Genomic DNA, 15,177 nt, shown 5'->3' with positions numbered 1-15,177 from the left:
CTCACACAAACACACGCACGCACACACAGACACAGTCACACACACAGACAGACAGACACACACACACACACACACACGCACGCACACACAGACACAGTCACACACACAGACAGACAGACCACACACACGCACGCACGCACACACAGACACAGTCACACAACAGACAGACAGACACACACACACACACACGCACGCACACACAGACACAGTCACACACACAGACAGACAGACACACACACACGCACGCACGCACACACAGACACAGTCACACACAAAGACAGACAGACAGAACACACACACACACACACACACAACACACACAGACACAGTCACACACACAGACAGACAGACACAACACAACACGCAAGCAAGCACACACAGACACAGTCACACACACAGACGACAGACAGGACACACACGCACGCACGCACACACAGACACAGTCACACACACAGACAGACAGACAGACACACACACACACACACACACACACACACAGTTATCACACACACACACTCACACACACACACACACACGCACGCACGCACACACAGACACACACAGACAGACAGACAGACACACACACACACACACACACATCTCAACACACACCACAGACCACACGCAGCACACAGATAACACATCTCACATTCTCTCCTGACAGCACGAACATCAAAAAAGGTGAATAACTTTATTGAAACATTTGTCATTACAAGTAAAACAAAAATAAAGATATGTGTTTAAATCACAGATTATCAGAGTGGGGGGGGGGAGTGTAACACCACGAAGCCGGATCACATGGTGAACCATCAGGACAGATTATCAGAGGGGGGGGGGGGGAGGTGTGTAACACCACGAAGCCGGATCACATGGTGAACCATCAGGACAGATTATCAGAGGGGGGGGGGGGGAGTGTAACACCACGAAGCCGGATCACATGGTAATCATCAGGACAGATTATCAGAGGGGGGGGGGGGGGGGGGGGGGAGTGTAACACCACGAAGCCGGATCACATGGTGAATCATCAGGACAGATTATCAGGGTGTGGGGGGGGAGTGTAACACCACGAAGCCGGATCACATGGTGAATCATCAGGACAGATTATCAGAGTGGGGGGGGGGAGTGTAACACACGAAGCCGGATCACATGGTGAATCATCAGGACAAGATATCAGGAGTGGGGGGAGGGAGTGTAACACCACGAAGCCGTATCAACATGGTGAACCATCAGGACAGATTATCAGAGGGGGGGGAGTGTAACCACCACGAAGCCGGATCAGCATGGTGAATCATCAGGGACAGATTATCAGAGGGGGGGGGGGGGGGGGTGGAGTGTAACACCGATGAAGCCGGATCACATGGTGATCATCAGGACAGACTTATCAGAGGGGGGGGGGGGGGGGGGGGGGGGGGGGGGGGGGGGGGGGGGGGGGGGAGGGTGGGGAGTGTAAACACCATGAAGCCGGATACACATGGTGAATCATCAGGACAGATTATCAGAGTGGGGGGGGGAGTGTAACACCACGAAGCCGGATCACATGGTGAATCATCAGGACAGATTATCAGAGTGAGGGGGTAGCACTACGAAGCCCGGATCACATGGTGAATCATAAGGACAGATTATCAGAGTGGGGGGGGGGGGGGGGGGGGGGGGGGAGTGTAACACCACGAAGCCGGAACAATAAGTTTCAGAAACAATCCAGAATTAAACCACAGGTTTAATGTTTAAGGTTTAAATAGAAATCTGAAACCTTCGAAGTTGTGAAGGGGCCAATCAGACCATGCACCCCCCCTTTTTTCCCCCAAGTCCCATCTTTCTATACGAAGAGTTGTATCAGAACATATAGTCTGCTCTGTTACCGTGTTGTCCGTGCTTCTACACCTGCATTGCTTGCTGTTTGGGGTTTTAGGCTGGGTTTCTGTACAGCACTTTGAGATATCAGCTGATGTACGAAGGGCTATATAAATACATTTGATTTGATTTGATTTGATTAGTAGTATACACCCCTCTGATCCTCACTACAAAGTCTTCATACAACAGTCATATTCATCATCCTGTTCTGTTAACTACGATAGTAGGATAGTCAGTACAGGCAAACGTATATACAAACACTCCGAAACAGACTGCTGTTGTTACCGTGTTGTCCTGACAGAGCATGAGAACAGACTGCTGTTGTTACCGTGTTGTCCTGACAGAGCATGAGAACAGACTGCTGTTGTTTCCGTGTTGTCCTGACAGAGCATGAGAACAGACTGCTGTTGTTACCGTGTTGTCCTGACAGAGCATGAGAACAGACTGCTGTTGTTTCCGTGTTGTCCTGACAGAGCATGAGAACAGACTGCTGTTGTTACCGTGTTGTCCTGACAGAGCATGAGAACAGACTGCTGTTGTTACCGTGTTGTCCTGACAGAGCATGAGAACAGACTGCTGTTGTTACCGTGTTGTCCTGACAGAGCATGAGAACAGACTGCTGTTGTTACCGTGTTGTCCTGACAGAGCATGAGAACAGACTGCTGTTGTTACCGTGTTGTCCTGACAGAGCATGAGAACAGACTGCTGTTGTTACCGTGTTGTCCTGACAGAGCATGAGAACAGACTGCTGTTGTTACCGTGTTGTCCTGACAGAGCATGAGAACAGACTGCTGTTGTTACCGTGTTGTCCTGACAGAGCATGAGAACAGACTGCTGTTGTTACCGTGTTGTCCTGACAGAGCATGAGAACAGACTGCTGTTGTTACCGTGTTGTCCTGACAGAGCATGAGAACAGACTGCTGTTGTTACCGTGTTGTCCTGACAGAGCATGAGAACAGACTGGCTGTTGTTTACCGTGTTGTCCTGACAGAGCATGAGAACAGACTGCTGTTGTTACCGTGTTGTCCTGACAGAGCATGAGAACAGACTGCTGTTGTTACCGTGTTGTCCTGACAGAGCATGAGAACAGACTGCTGTTGTTACCGTGTTGTCCTGACAGAGCATGAGAACAGACTGCTGTTGTTACCGTGTTGTCCTGACAGAGCATGAGAACAGACTGCTGTTGTTACCGTGTTGTCCTGACAGAGCATGAGAACAGACTGCTGTTGTTACCGTGTTGTCCTGACAGAGCATGAGAACAGACTGCTGTTGTTACCGTGTTGTCCTGACAGAGCATGAGAACAGACTGCTGTTGTTACCGTGTTGTCCTGACAGAGCATGAGAACAGACTGCTGTTGTTACCGTGTTGTCCTGACAGAGCATGAGAACAGACTGCTGTTGTTACCGTGTTGTCCTGACAGAGCATGAGAACAGACTGCTGTTGTTACCGTGTTGTCCTGACAGAGCATGAGAACAGACTGCTGTTGTTACCGTGTTGTCCTGACAGAGCATGAGAACAGACTGCTGTTGTTACCGTGTTGTCCTGACAGAGCATGAGAACAGACTGCTGTTGTTACCGTGTTGTCCTGACAGAGCATGAGAACAGACTGCTGTTGTTTACCGTGTTGTCCTGACAGAGCATGAGAACAGACTGCTGTTGTTACCGTGTTGTCCTGACAGAGCATGTGAACAGACTGCACACACGGAGTCTCTGTGTTTCAGTCTCTGGTCCTTATCCACAGTGAGATGGCTGTCTCCTGGAGGTTCCTCAGTCTCTGGTCCTTATCCACAGTGAGATGGCTGTCTCCTGGAGGTTCCTCAGTCTCTGGTCCTTATCCACAGTGAGATGGCTGTCTCCTGGAGGCTCCTCAGTCTCTGGTCCTTATCCACAGTGAGATGGCTGTCTCATGGAGGTTCCTCAGTCTCTGGTCCTTATCCACAGTGAGATGGCTGTCTCCTGGAGGTTCCTCAGTCTCTGGTCCTTATCCACAGTGAGATGGCTGTCTCCTGGAGGCTCCTCAGTCTCTGGTCCTTATCCACAGTGAGATGGCTGTCTCCTGGAGGTTCCTCAGTCTCTGGTCCTTATCCACAGTGAGATGGCTGTCTCCTGGAGGCTCCTCAGTCTCTGGTCCATATTCCACAGTGAGATGGCTGTCTCCTGGAGGTTCCTCAGTCTCTGGTCCTTATCCACAGTGAGATGGCGGTCTCCTGGAGGCTCCTCAGTCTCTGGTCCTTATCCACAGTGAGATGGCTGTCTCCTGGAGGCTCCTCAGTCTCTGGTCCTTATCCACAGTGAGATGGCTGTCTCCTGGAGGTTCCTCAGTTTCTGGTCCTTATCCACAGTGAGATGGCTGTCTCCTGAGGTTCCTCAGTCTCTGGTCCTTATCCACAGTGAGATGGCTGTCTCCTGGAGGTTCCTCAGTCTCTGGTCCTTATCCACAGTGAGATGGCTGTCTCCTGGAGGTTCCTCAGTCTCTGGTCCTTATCCACAGTGAGATGGCTGTCTCCTGGAGGCTCCTCAGTCTCTGGTCCTTATCCACAGTGAGATGGCTGTCTCCTGGAGGTTCCTCAGTCTCTGGTCCATATTCCACAGTGAGATGGCTGTCTCCTGGAGGTTCCTCAGTCTCTGGTCCTTATCCACAGTGAGATGGCTGTCTCCTGGAGGTTCCTCAGTCTCTGGTCCTTATCCACAGTGAGATGGCGGTCTCCTGGAGGCTCCTCAGTCTCTGGTCCTTATCCACAGTGAGATGGCTGTCTCCTGGAGGCTCCTCAGTCTCTGGTCCTTATCCACAGTGAGATGGCTGTCTCCTGGAGGTTCCTCAGTCTCTGGTCCTTATCCACAGTGAGATGGCTGTCTCCTGGAGGTTCCTCAGTCTCTGGTTCTTATCCACAGTGAGATGGCTGTCTCCTGGAGGTTCCTCAGTCTCTGGTCCTTATCCACAGTGTGATGGCAGTCTCCTGGAGGCTCCTCAGTCTCTGGTCCTTATCCACAGTGAGATGGCTGTCTCCTGGAGGTTCCTCAGTCTCTGGTCCTTATCCACAGTGAGATGGCGGTCTCCTGGAGGTTCCTCAGTCTCTGGTCCCTATCCACAGTGAGATGGTTGTCTCCTGGAGGTTCCTCAGTCTCTGGTCCTTATCCACAGTGAGAAGGCTGTCTCCTGGAGGCTCCTCAGTCTCTGGTCCTTATCCACAGTGAGATGGCTGTCTCCTGGAGGCTCCTCAGTCTCTGGTCCTTATCCACAGTGAGATGGCTGTCTCTTGGAGGTTCCTCAGTCTCTGATCCTTATCCACAGTGAGATGACTGTCTCCTGGAGGCTCCTCAGTCTCTGGTCCTTATCCACAGTGAGATGGCTGTCTCCTGGAGGCTCCTCAGTCTCTGTGTCCTCTCATGTCTCCCTGATTACATTTTTTACTCTGTCTCTCTCCAGTCTCTCTCCAAGTGCTGTCTCTCTCCAGCTGCTGTCTCTCTCCAGTCCCTCTCCAGTCTCTCTCCAGTTGCTGTCTCTCTCCAGTTGCTGTCTCTCTCCAGTCTCTCTCCAGTTGCTGTCTCTCTCCAGTTGCTGTCTCTCTCCAGTCTCTCTCCAGTCTCTCTCCAGTTGCTGTCTCTCTTCAGTCTCTCTCCAGTCTCTCTCCAGTTGCTGTCTCTCTCCAGTCTCTCTCCAGTCTCTCTCCAGTTGCTGTCTCTCCCCAGTCTCTCTCCAGTTGCTGTCTCTCTCCAGTCTCTCTCCAGTTGCTGTCTCTCTCCAGTCTCTCTCCAGTTGCTGTCTCTCTCCAGTCTCTCTCCAGTCTCTCTCCAGTTGCTGTCTCTCCCCAGTCTCTCTCCAGTTGCTGTCTCTCTCCAGTCTCTCTCCAGTTGCTGTCTCTCTCCAGTCTCTCTCCAGTTGCTGTCTCTCTCCAGTCTCTCCGTCTTTCTGTCTCCCTTCTCATTTTAATATGTTATGTTCCAGTCCCAGAGTCTGTGTTCAATCATGACAGGTCATTAGTAGATGGGGGTGGAGTCAGTAGTTTGATTGACAGGTCAGTGGTAGATGGGGCGGGGCAGTGGTTGATGGGGGCGGGGGCAGATGGGGGGGGGGTCCGTTGTAGATGGGGGCAGATGGAGTGGGGTCCGTTGTAGATGGGGTGGGGTCATTGGTAGATGGGGGTGGAGTCAGTAGTTTGATTGACAGGTTCAGTGGTAGATGGGGCGGGGCAGTGGTTGATGGGTCGGGGGCAGATGGGGTTTGGGTCCGTTGTAGATGGGGGCAGATGGGGGTGGGGTCCATTGTAGATGGGGCTGGGCAGATGGGGGTGGGGTCCGTTGTAGATGGGGCGGGGCCGATGGGGGTGGGGTCCGTGTAGATGTGGCGGGGCAGATGGGGGTGGGGTCCGTTGTAGATGGGGGTGGGGTCCGTTGTAGATGGGGCAGGGCAGATGGGGGTAGGGTCCGTTGTAGATGGGGCGGGCAGATGGGGGTGGGGTCCGTTGTAGATGGGGGTGGGGTCCGTTGTAGATGGGGCGGGGCAGATGGGGGTGGGGTCCGTTGTAGATGGGGCGGGGTCCGTTGTAGATGGGGCGGGGCAGATGGGGGTGGGGTCCGTTGTAGATGGGGCAGATGGGGGTGGGGTCCGTTGTAGATGGGGGCAGATGGGGTGGGGTCCGTTGTAGATGGGGCGGGGTCCGTTGTAGATGGGGCGGGGTCCGTTATAGATGGGGGCGGGGCAGATGGGGCGGGGTCATTGGTAGACGGCCTGGACATACTCCGGGGGGAAGAATCCAACGCGTCCATGACAACGGCCTCTCCAGCGCAGCGAATCGGAACAGTCGAGCAGGTCGATGAAATCACCGCGGAGGAAGCGTAGCTGGGAGGGGTGGTGGGGGGTGAAGTCAAACAGAGCATGGGCGTGGTGGGGGTGCTGGAGGGGGGGTCCAGGAGAGGGTTAGACCAATGATGTATACAAACCCTGCTGATGCTATGCACTTCTCAGACCAGACTAGCACTTCTCAGACCAGGCTAGTATTGTTCAGACCAGGCTAGCACTGTTCAGACCAGGCTAGTACTGTTCAGACCAGGCTAGTACTGTTCAGACCAGGCTAGTACTGTTCAGACCAGGCTAGTACTGTTCAGACCAGGCTAGCACTGTTCAGACCAGCCTAGTACTGTTCAGACCAGGCTAGTACTGTTCAGACCAGGCTAGTACTGTTCAGACCAGTCTAGTACTGTTCAGACCAGCCTAGTACTGTTCAGACCAGGCTAGTACTGTTCAGACCAGGCTAGTACTGTTCAGACCAGCCTAGTATTGTTCAGACCAGGCTAGTACTGTTCAGACCAGGCTAGTACTGTTCAGACCAGCCTAGTACTGTTCAGACCAGCCTAGTACTTTTCAGACCAGGCTAGTACTGTTCAGACCAGCCTAGTACTGTTAAGACCAGCCTAGTACTGTTCAGACCAGGCTAGTACTGTTCAGACCAGGCTAGTACTGTTCAGACCAGCCTAGTATTGTTCAGACCAGGCTAGTATTGTTCAGACCAGGCTAGCACTGTTCAGACCAGCCTAGTACTGTTCAGACCAGGCTAGTACTGTTCAGACCAGGCTAGTACTGTTCAGACCAGCCTAGTACTGTTCAGACCAGCCTAGTACTGTTCAGACCAGGCTAGTACTGTTCAGACCAGGCTAGTACTGTTCAGACCAGGCTAGTACTGTTCAGACCAGCCTAGTACTGTACAGACCAGGCTAGTACTGTTCAGACCAGCCTAGTATTGTTCAGACCAGGCTAGTACTGTTCAGACCAGGCTAGTACTGTTCAGACCAGCCTAGTACTGTTCAGACCAGCCTAGTACTTTTCAGACCAGGCTAGTACTGTTCAGACCAGCCTAGTACTGTTAAGACCAGCCTAGTACTGTTCAGACCAGGCTAGTACTGTTCAGACCAGCCTAGTATTGTTCAGACCAGGCTAGTATTGTTCAGACCAGGGCTAGCACTGTTCAGACCAGCCTAGTACTGTTCAGACCAGGCTAGTACTGTTCAGACCAGGCTAGTACTGTTCAGACCAGCCTAGTACTGTTCAGACCAGCCTAGTACTGTTCAGACCAGGCTAGTACTGTTCAGACCAGGCTAGTACTGTTCAGACCAGGCTAGTACTGTTCAGACCAGCCTAGTACTGTTCAGACCAGCCTAGTACTTTTCAGACCAGGCTAGTACTGTTCAGACCAGCCTAGTACTGTTAAGACCAGCCTAGTACTGTTCAGACCAGGCTAGTACTGTTCAGACCAGGCTAGTACTGTTCAGACCAGGCTAGTACTGTTCAGACCAGCCTAGTACTGTTCAGACCAGGCTAGTACTGTTCAGACCAGGCTAGTACTGTTCAGACCAGGCTAGTACTGTTCAGACCAGCCTAGTACTTTTCAGACCAGGCTAGTACTGTTCAGACCAGCCTAGTACTGTTAAGACCAGCCTAGTACTGTTCAGACCAGGCTAGTACTGTTCAGACCAGGCTAGTACTGTTCAGACCAGCCTAGTATTGTTCAGACCAGGCTAGTATTGTTCAGACCAGGCTAGTACTGTTCAGACCAGGCTAGCACTGTTCAGACCAGCCTAGTACTGTTCAGACCAGGCTAGTACTGTTCAGACCAGGCTAGTACTGTTCAGACCAGCCTAGGTACTGTTCAGACCAGCCTAGTACTGTTGCGCAGACCCAGGCTAGTACTGTCAGACCAGGCTAGTACTGTTCAGACCAGGCTAGTACTGTTCAGACCAGCCTAGTACTGTTCAGACCAGGCTAGTACTGTTCAGACCAGCCTAGTATTGTTCAGACCAGGCTAATACTGTTCAGACCAGGCTAGTACTGTTCAGACCAGCCTAGTACTGTTCAGACCAGCCTAGTACTTTTCAGACCAGGCTAGTACTGTTCAGACCAGCCTAGTACTGTTAAGACCAGCCTAGTACTGTTCAGACCAGGCTAGTACTGTTCAGACCAGGCTAGTACTGTTCAGACCAGCCTAGTATTGTTCAGACCAGGCTAGTATTGTTCAGACCAGGCTAGTACTGTTCAGACCAGGCTAGCACTGTTCAGACAGCCTAGTACTGTTCAGACCAGGCTAGTACTGTTCAGACCAGGCTAGTACTGTTCAGACCAGCCTAGTACTGTTCAGACCAGCCTAGTACTGTTCAGACCAGGCTAGTACTGTTCAGACCAGGCTAGTACTGTTCAGACCAGCCTAGTACTGTTCAGACCAGCCTAGTACTGTTCAGACCAGGCTAGTACTGTTCAGACCAGGCTAGTACTGTTCAGACCAGCCTAGTACTGTTCAGAACCAGTCTAGTACTGTTCAGACCAGCCTAGTACTGTTCAGACCAGGCTAGTCTGTTCAGACCAGCCTAGTACTGTTCAGACCAGGCTAGTACTGTTCAGACCAGGCTAGTACTGTTCAGACCAGGCTAGTACTGTCAGACCAGCCTAGTACTGTTCAGACCAGGCCTAGTACTGTTCAGACCAGCCTAGTACTGTTCAGACAGGCTAGTACTGTTCAGACCAGGCTAGTACTGTTCAGACCAGGCTAGTACTGTTCAGACCAGCCTAGTACTGTTCAGACCAGGCTAGTACTGTTCAGACCAGCCTAGTATTGTTCAGACCAGGCTAGTACTGTTCAGACCAGGCTAGTACTGTTCAGACCAGCCTAGTACTGTTCCAGACCAGCCTAGTACTTTCAGACCAGGCTAGTACTGTTCAGACCAGCCTAGTACTGTTAAGACCAGCCTAGTACTGTTCAGACCAGGCTAGTACTGTTCAGACCAGGCTAGTACTGTTCAGACCAGCCTAGTACTTTTCAGACCAGGCTAGTACTGTTCAGACCAGCCTAGTACTGTTAAGACCAGCCTAGTACTGTTCAGACCAGCCTAGTACTGTTAAGACCAGCCTAGTACTGTTCAGACCAGGCTAGTACTTTCAGACCAGCCTAGTACTTTTCAGACCAGGCTAGTACTGTTCAGACCAGCCTAGTACTGTTAAGACCAGCCTAGTACTGTTCAGACCAGGCTAGTACTGTTCAGACCAGGCTAGTACTGTTCAGACCAGGCTAGTACTGTTCAGACCAGCCTAGTACTGTTCAGACCAGGCTAGTACTGTTCAGACCAGGCTAGTACTGTTCAGACCAGGCTAGTACTGTTCAGACCAGCCTAGTACTTTTCAGACCAGGCTAGTACTGTTCAGACCAGCCTAGTACTGTTAAGACCAGCCTAGTACTGTTCAGACCAGGCTAGTACTGTTCAGACCAGGCTAGTACTGTTCAGACCAGCCTAGTATTGTTCAGACCAGGCTAGTATTGTTCAGACCAGGCTAGTACTGTTCAGACCAGGCTAGCACTGTTCAGACCAGCCTAGTACTGTTCAGGACCAGGCTAGTACTGTTCAGACCAGGCTAGTACTGTTCAGACCAGCCTAGTACTGTTCAGACCAGCCTAGTACTGTTCAGACCAGGCTAGTACTGTTCAGACCAGGCTAGTACTGTTCAGACCAGGCTAGTACTGTTCAGACCAGGCTAGTACTGTTCAGACCAGCCTAGTATTGTTCAGACCAGGCTAATACTGTTCAGACCAGGCTAGTACTGTTCAGACCAGCCTAGTACTGTTCAGACCAGCCTAGTACTTTTCAGACCAGGCTAGTACTGTTCAGACCAGCCTAGTACTGTTAAGACCAGCCTAGTACTGTTTCAGACCAGGCTAGTACTGTTCAGACCAGGCTAGTACTGTTCAGACCAGCCTAGTATTGTTCAGACCAGGCTAGTATTGTTCAGACCAGGCTAGTACTGTTCAGACCAGGCTAGCACTGTTCAGACCAGCCTAGTACTGTTCAGACCAGGCTAGTACTGTTCAGACCAGGCTAGTACTGTTCAGACCAGCCTAGTACTGTTCAGACCAGCCTAGTACTGTTCAGACCAGGCTAGTACTGTTCAGACCAGGCTAGTACTGTTCAGACCAGCCTAGTACTGTTCAGACCAGCCTAGTACTGTTCAGACCAGGCTAGTACTGTTCAGACCAGGCTAGTACTGTTCAGACCAGCCTAGTACTGTTCAGACCAGGCTAGTACTGTTCAGACCAGCCTAGTACTGTTCAGACCAGGCTAGTACTGTTCAGACCAGCCTAGTACTGTTCAGACCAGGCTAGTACTGTTCAGACCAGGCTAGTACTGTTCAGACCAGGCTAGTACTGTTCAGACCAGCCTAGTACTGTTCAGACCAGGCTAGTACTGTTCAGACCAGGCTAGTACTGTTCAGACCAGGCTAGTACTGTTCAGACCAGGCTAGTACTGTTCAGACCAGGCTAGTACTGTTCAGACCAGCCTAGTACTGTTCAGACCAGGCTAGTACTGTTCAGACCAGCCTAGTATTGTTCAGACCAGGCTAGTACTGTTCAGACCAGGCTAGTACTGTTCAGACCAGCCTAGTACTGTTCAGACCAGCCTAGTACTTTTCAGACCAGGCTAGTACTGTTCAGACCAGCCTAGTACTGTTAAGACCAGCCTAGTACTGTTCAGACCAGGCTAGTACTGTTCAGACCAGGCTAGTACTGTTCAGACCAGCCTAGTACTTTTCAGACCAGGCTAGTACTGTTCAGACCAGCCTAGTACTGTTAAGACCAGCCTAGTACTGTTCAGACCAGCCTAGTACTGTTAAGACCAGCCTAGTACTGTTCAGACCAGGCTAGTACGTTCAGACCAGGCTAGTACTGTTCAGACCAGCCTAGTACTTTTCAGACCAGGCTAGTACTGTTCAGACCAGGCTAGTTACTGTTCAGACCAGCCTAGTACTGTTCAGACCAGCCTAGTACTGTTCAGACCAGGCTAGTACTGTTTCAGACCAGCCTAGTACTGTTCCAGACCCAGCCTAAGTACTGTTCAGACCAGGCTAGTACTGTTCAGACCAGGCTAGTACTGTTCAGACCAGGCTAGTACTGTTCAGACCAGCCTAGTACTGTTCAGACCAGGCTAGTACTGTTCAGACCAGCCTAGTACTGTTCAGACCAGGTAGTACTGTTCAGACCAGCCTAGTACTGTTTCAGACCAGGCTAGTACTGTTCAGACCAGCCTAGTACTGTTCAGACCAGGCTAGTACTGTTCAGACCAGCCTAGTATTGTTCAGACCAGGCTAGTTACTGTTCAGACCAGGCTAGTACTGTTCAGACCAGGCTAGTACTGTTCAGACCAGCCTAGTACTGTTCAGACCAGCCCCTAGTACTTTTCAGACCAGTCTAGTAATGTTCAGACCAGCCTAGTACTGTTAAGACCAGCCTAGTACTGTTCAGACCAGGCTAGTACTGTTCAGACCAGGCTAGTACTGTTCAGACCAGCTAGTGTGTTCAGACCAGGCTAGTATTGTTCAGACCAGGCTAGTACTGTTCAGACCAGCTAGCACTGTTCAGACCAGCTATACTGTTCAGACCAGGCTAGTTACGTTCAGACCAGGCTAGTACTGTCAGACCAGCCTAGTACTGTTCAGACCAGGCTAGTACTGTTCAGACCCAGGCTAGTACTGTTCAGACCAGGCTAGTACTGTTCAGACCAGCCTAAGTACGTTCAGACCAGGCTAGTACTGTTCAGACCAGGCTAGTACTGTTCAGACCAGCCTAGTACTGTTCAGACCAGCTAGTACTGTTCAGACCAGCCTAGTACTGTTCAGACCAGGCTAGTACTGTTCAGACCAGCTAGTACCTGTCAGACTGTTCCAGACAGCTAGTACTGTTCAGTACGCCAGGCTAGTACTGTTCGAGTACCAGGCTAGTACTGTTCAGACCAGCCTAGTACTGTTCAGACCAGGCTAGTACTGTTCAGACCAGCCAGTACTGTTCAGACCAGGCTAGTACTGTTCAGACCAGGGCTAGTACTGTTCAGACAGGCTAGTACTGTTCATACCAGCCTAGTACTGTTAGACCAGGCTAGTACTGTTCGACAGGATAGTACTGTTCAGACCAGGCTAGTACTGTTCAGACCAGGCTAGTACTGTTCAGACCAGCCTAGTACTGTTAGACCAGGCTAGTACTGTTCAGACCAGGCTAGTACCTGTTCAGACCAGGCATCTAATAAGAGAAAGAGAGGGAGAAAGAGCTAGAGAGAGAGAGGAGGGGTAGAAGCAAGAAGAGAGAAGTAGCAGAATAGAGAGGGAGAGAAAGAGGTAGAAGAGAGATGAGAAGAGAAAGAGAAGACGAGGGAAGAGAGAGGGAGGTAGCAAGAGAGGAGAGAGAGATAAAGGGAGTAAGGATCCAGTAGAGAGAAAGTAGCAGAAATAGAGAGGCAGAGAAGAGGTTAGAGAGAGAGAGAGAAAGAGGAGATGAGTCAGAGAGAAGAGATAGGGAGGTAGCAAGGAGAGAGAGTAGAGATAAAGGGGGGGTAATAAGAGACGAGAGAGAGAAAGTAGCAGAAATAAGAAGAGGGGAGAGAAAGAGGTAGAGAAGGTAGAAAGGAGACGAGAGAGACGATGGAGAGAGAGAGAGAGAGAGAGAAGAGAGAAAAGATGAGAGAGAGAGAGCGAGAGGAGGAGGGTTGTAGCAAGAGAGATAGAGAGAGAAGAGAGAAGGTGTTAGAAGAGGAAGGTAGAGAGAGGGAGCTAGAGATATGAATTGAAATTGACATTGATATGATCTGATATGAGTTGTTACGCTGGCAGGGTGTTCTGGGTCTCCGTAGAAGACGGTTTCCTCTTTGGCGATGCTGTTGCTATGGTAAAACTCCACCATCTGATTCAGAGAGAAGAACATCTCCTCCCAGACAAAGTATTGTCCTGACCTGTCCTGGAGCACCTTGAAGTGCTGCACATGGTCCCCGTAACTAGAGGGAGACAGGGGCGGAGTGAGGGAGAGAGAGAGAGGTACTGTCCTGACCTGTCCTGGAGCACCTTGAAGTGCTGCACATGGTCCCCGTAACTAGAGGGAGACAGGGGCGGAGTGAAGGGAGAGAGAGAGAGGTACTGTCCTGACCTGTCCTGGAGCACCTTGAAGTGCTGCACATGGTCCCCGTAACTAGAGGGAGACAGGGGCGGAGTGAGGGAGAGAGAGAGAGGTACTGTCCTGACCTGTCCTGGAGCACCTTGAAGTGCTGCACATGGTCCCCGTAACTAGAGGAGACAGGGGCGGAGTGAGGGAGAGAGAGAGAGGGTACTGTCCTGACCTGTCCTGGAGCACCTTGAAGTGCTGCACATGGTCCCCGTAACTAGAGGAGACAGGGGCGGAGTGAGGGAGAGAGAGAGAGGGGCGGAGTGAGGGAGAGAGAGAGAGGTACTGTCCTGACCTGTCCTGGAGCACCTTGAAGTGCTGCACATGGTCCCCGTAAACTAGAGGGAGACAGGGGGCGGAGGGAGGGAAGAGAGAGAGAGGTACTGTCACTGACCTGTCCTGGAGCACCTTGAAGTGGCTGCACATGGTCCCCGTAACTAGAGGGAGACAGGGGCGGAGTGAGGGAGAGAGAGAGAGGTACTGTCCTGACCTGTCCTGGAGCACCTTGAAGTGCGCACATGGTCCCCGTAACTAGAGGGAGACAGGGGCGGAGTGAGGGGAGAGAGAGAGAGGTTACTGTCCTGACCTGTCCTGGAGCACCTTGAAGTGCTGCACATGGTCCCCGTAACTAGAGGAGACAGGGGCGGAGTGAGGGAGAGGAGAGAGAGGTACTGTCCTGACCTGTCCTGGAGCACCTTGAAGTGCTGCACATGGTCCCCGTAACTAGAGGGAGACAGGGGCGGAGTGAGGGAGAGAGAGAGAGGTACTGTCCTGACCTGTCCTGGAGCACCTTGAAGTGCTGCACATGGTCCCCGTAACTAGAGGGAGACAGGGGCGGAGTGAGGGAGAGAGAGAGAGGTACTGTCCTGACCTGTCCTGGAGCACCTTGAAGTGCTGCACATGGTCCCCGTAACTAGAGGGAGACAGGGGCGGAGTGAGGGAGAGAGAGAGAGGGGCGGAGTGAGGGAGAGAGAGAGAGGTACTGTCCTGACCTGTCCTGGAGCACCTTGAAGTGCTGCACATGGTCCCCGTAACTAGAGGGAGACAGGGGCGGAGTGAGGGAGAGAGAGAGAGGGGCGGAGTGAGGGAGAGAGAGAGAGGTACTGTCCTGACCTGTCCTGGAGCACCTTGAAGTGCTGCACATGGTCCCCGTAACTAGAGGGAGACAGGGGCGGAGTGAGGGAGAGAGAGAGAGGGGGCGGAGTGATGGAGAGAGAGAAGAGGGGCTGGAGTGAGGCAAGAGGAGGGGCGGAGTGAGGGAGAGAGAGAGGAGGAGGAGAGAGAGGGTGTGAGAGAGAGGGTGGAAGAGAGAGAGTGGAGATCGAGTGGAGAGGAGAGAGTGGGAGAGAGACGTGAAGAGATAGA

At 51.9% G+C, this 15,177-nt stretch overlaps 1 protein-coding gene across 1 annotated transcript; it reads right to left on the bottom strand.

Annotated features, from left to right (window-relative positions):
• Positions 1–6,485: 6,485 nt before the first annotated feature.
• Positions 6,486–14,238, bottom strand: LOC116371088 (GRB2-related adapter protein-like). Its single transcript, XM_031819989.1, has 5 exons — positions 14,207–14,238; positions 13,988–14,029; positions 13,812–13,839; positions 13,480–13,743; positions 6,486–6,764 (listed from the first exon to the last, which is right to left on the bottom strand). Exons 1-5 carry the CDS (start codon positions 14,236–14,238, stop codon positions 6,567–6,569), a joined length of 564 nt encoding a protein of 187 aa, XP_031675849.1. The 3' UTR covers positions 6,486–6,566.
• Between the last annotated feature and the right edge of the window lie 939 nt (positions 14,239–15,177).

Source organism: Oncorhynchus kisutch, unplaced genomic scaffold (genome assembly GCF_002021735.2).
Source record: "Oncorhynchus kisutch isolate 150728-3 unplaced genomic scaffold, Okis_V2 scaffold2935, whole genome shotgun sequence".
Lineage (NCBI taxonomy): Eukaryota > Metazoa > Chordata > Actinopteri > Salmoniformes > Salmonidae > Oncorhynchus > Oncorhynchus kisutch.
This window is presented reverse-complemented; position numbering and strand designations above follow the sequence as displayed.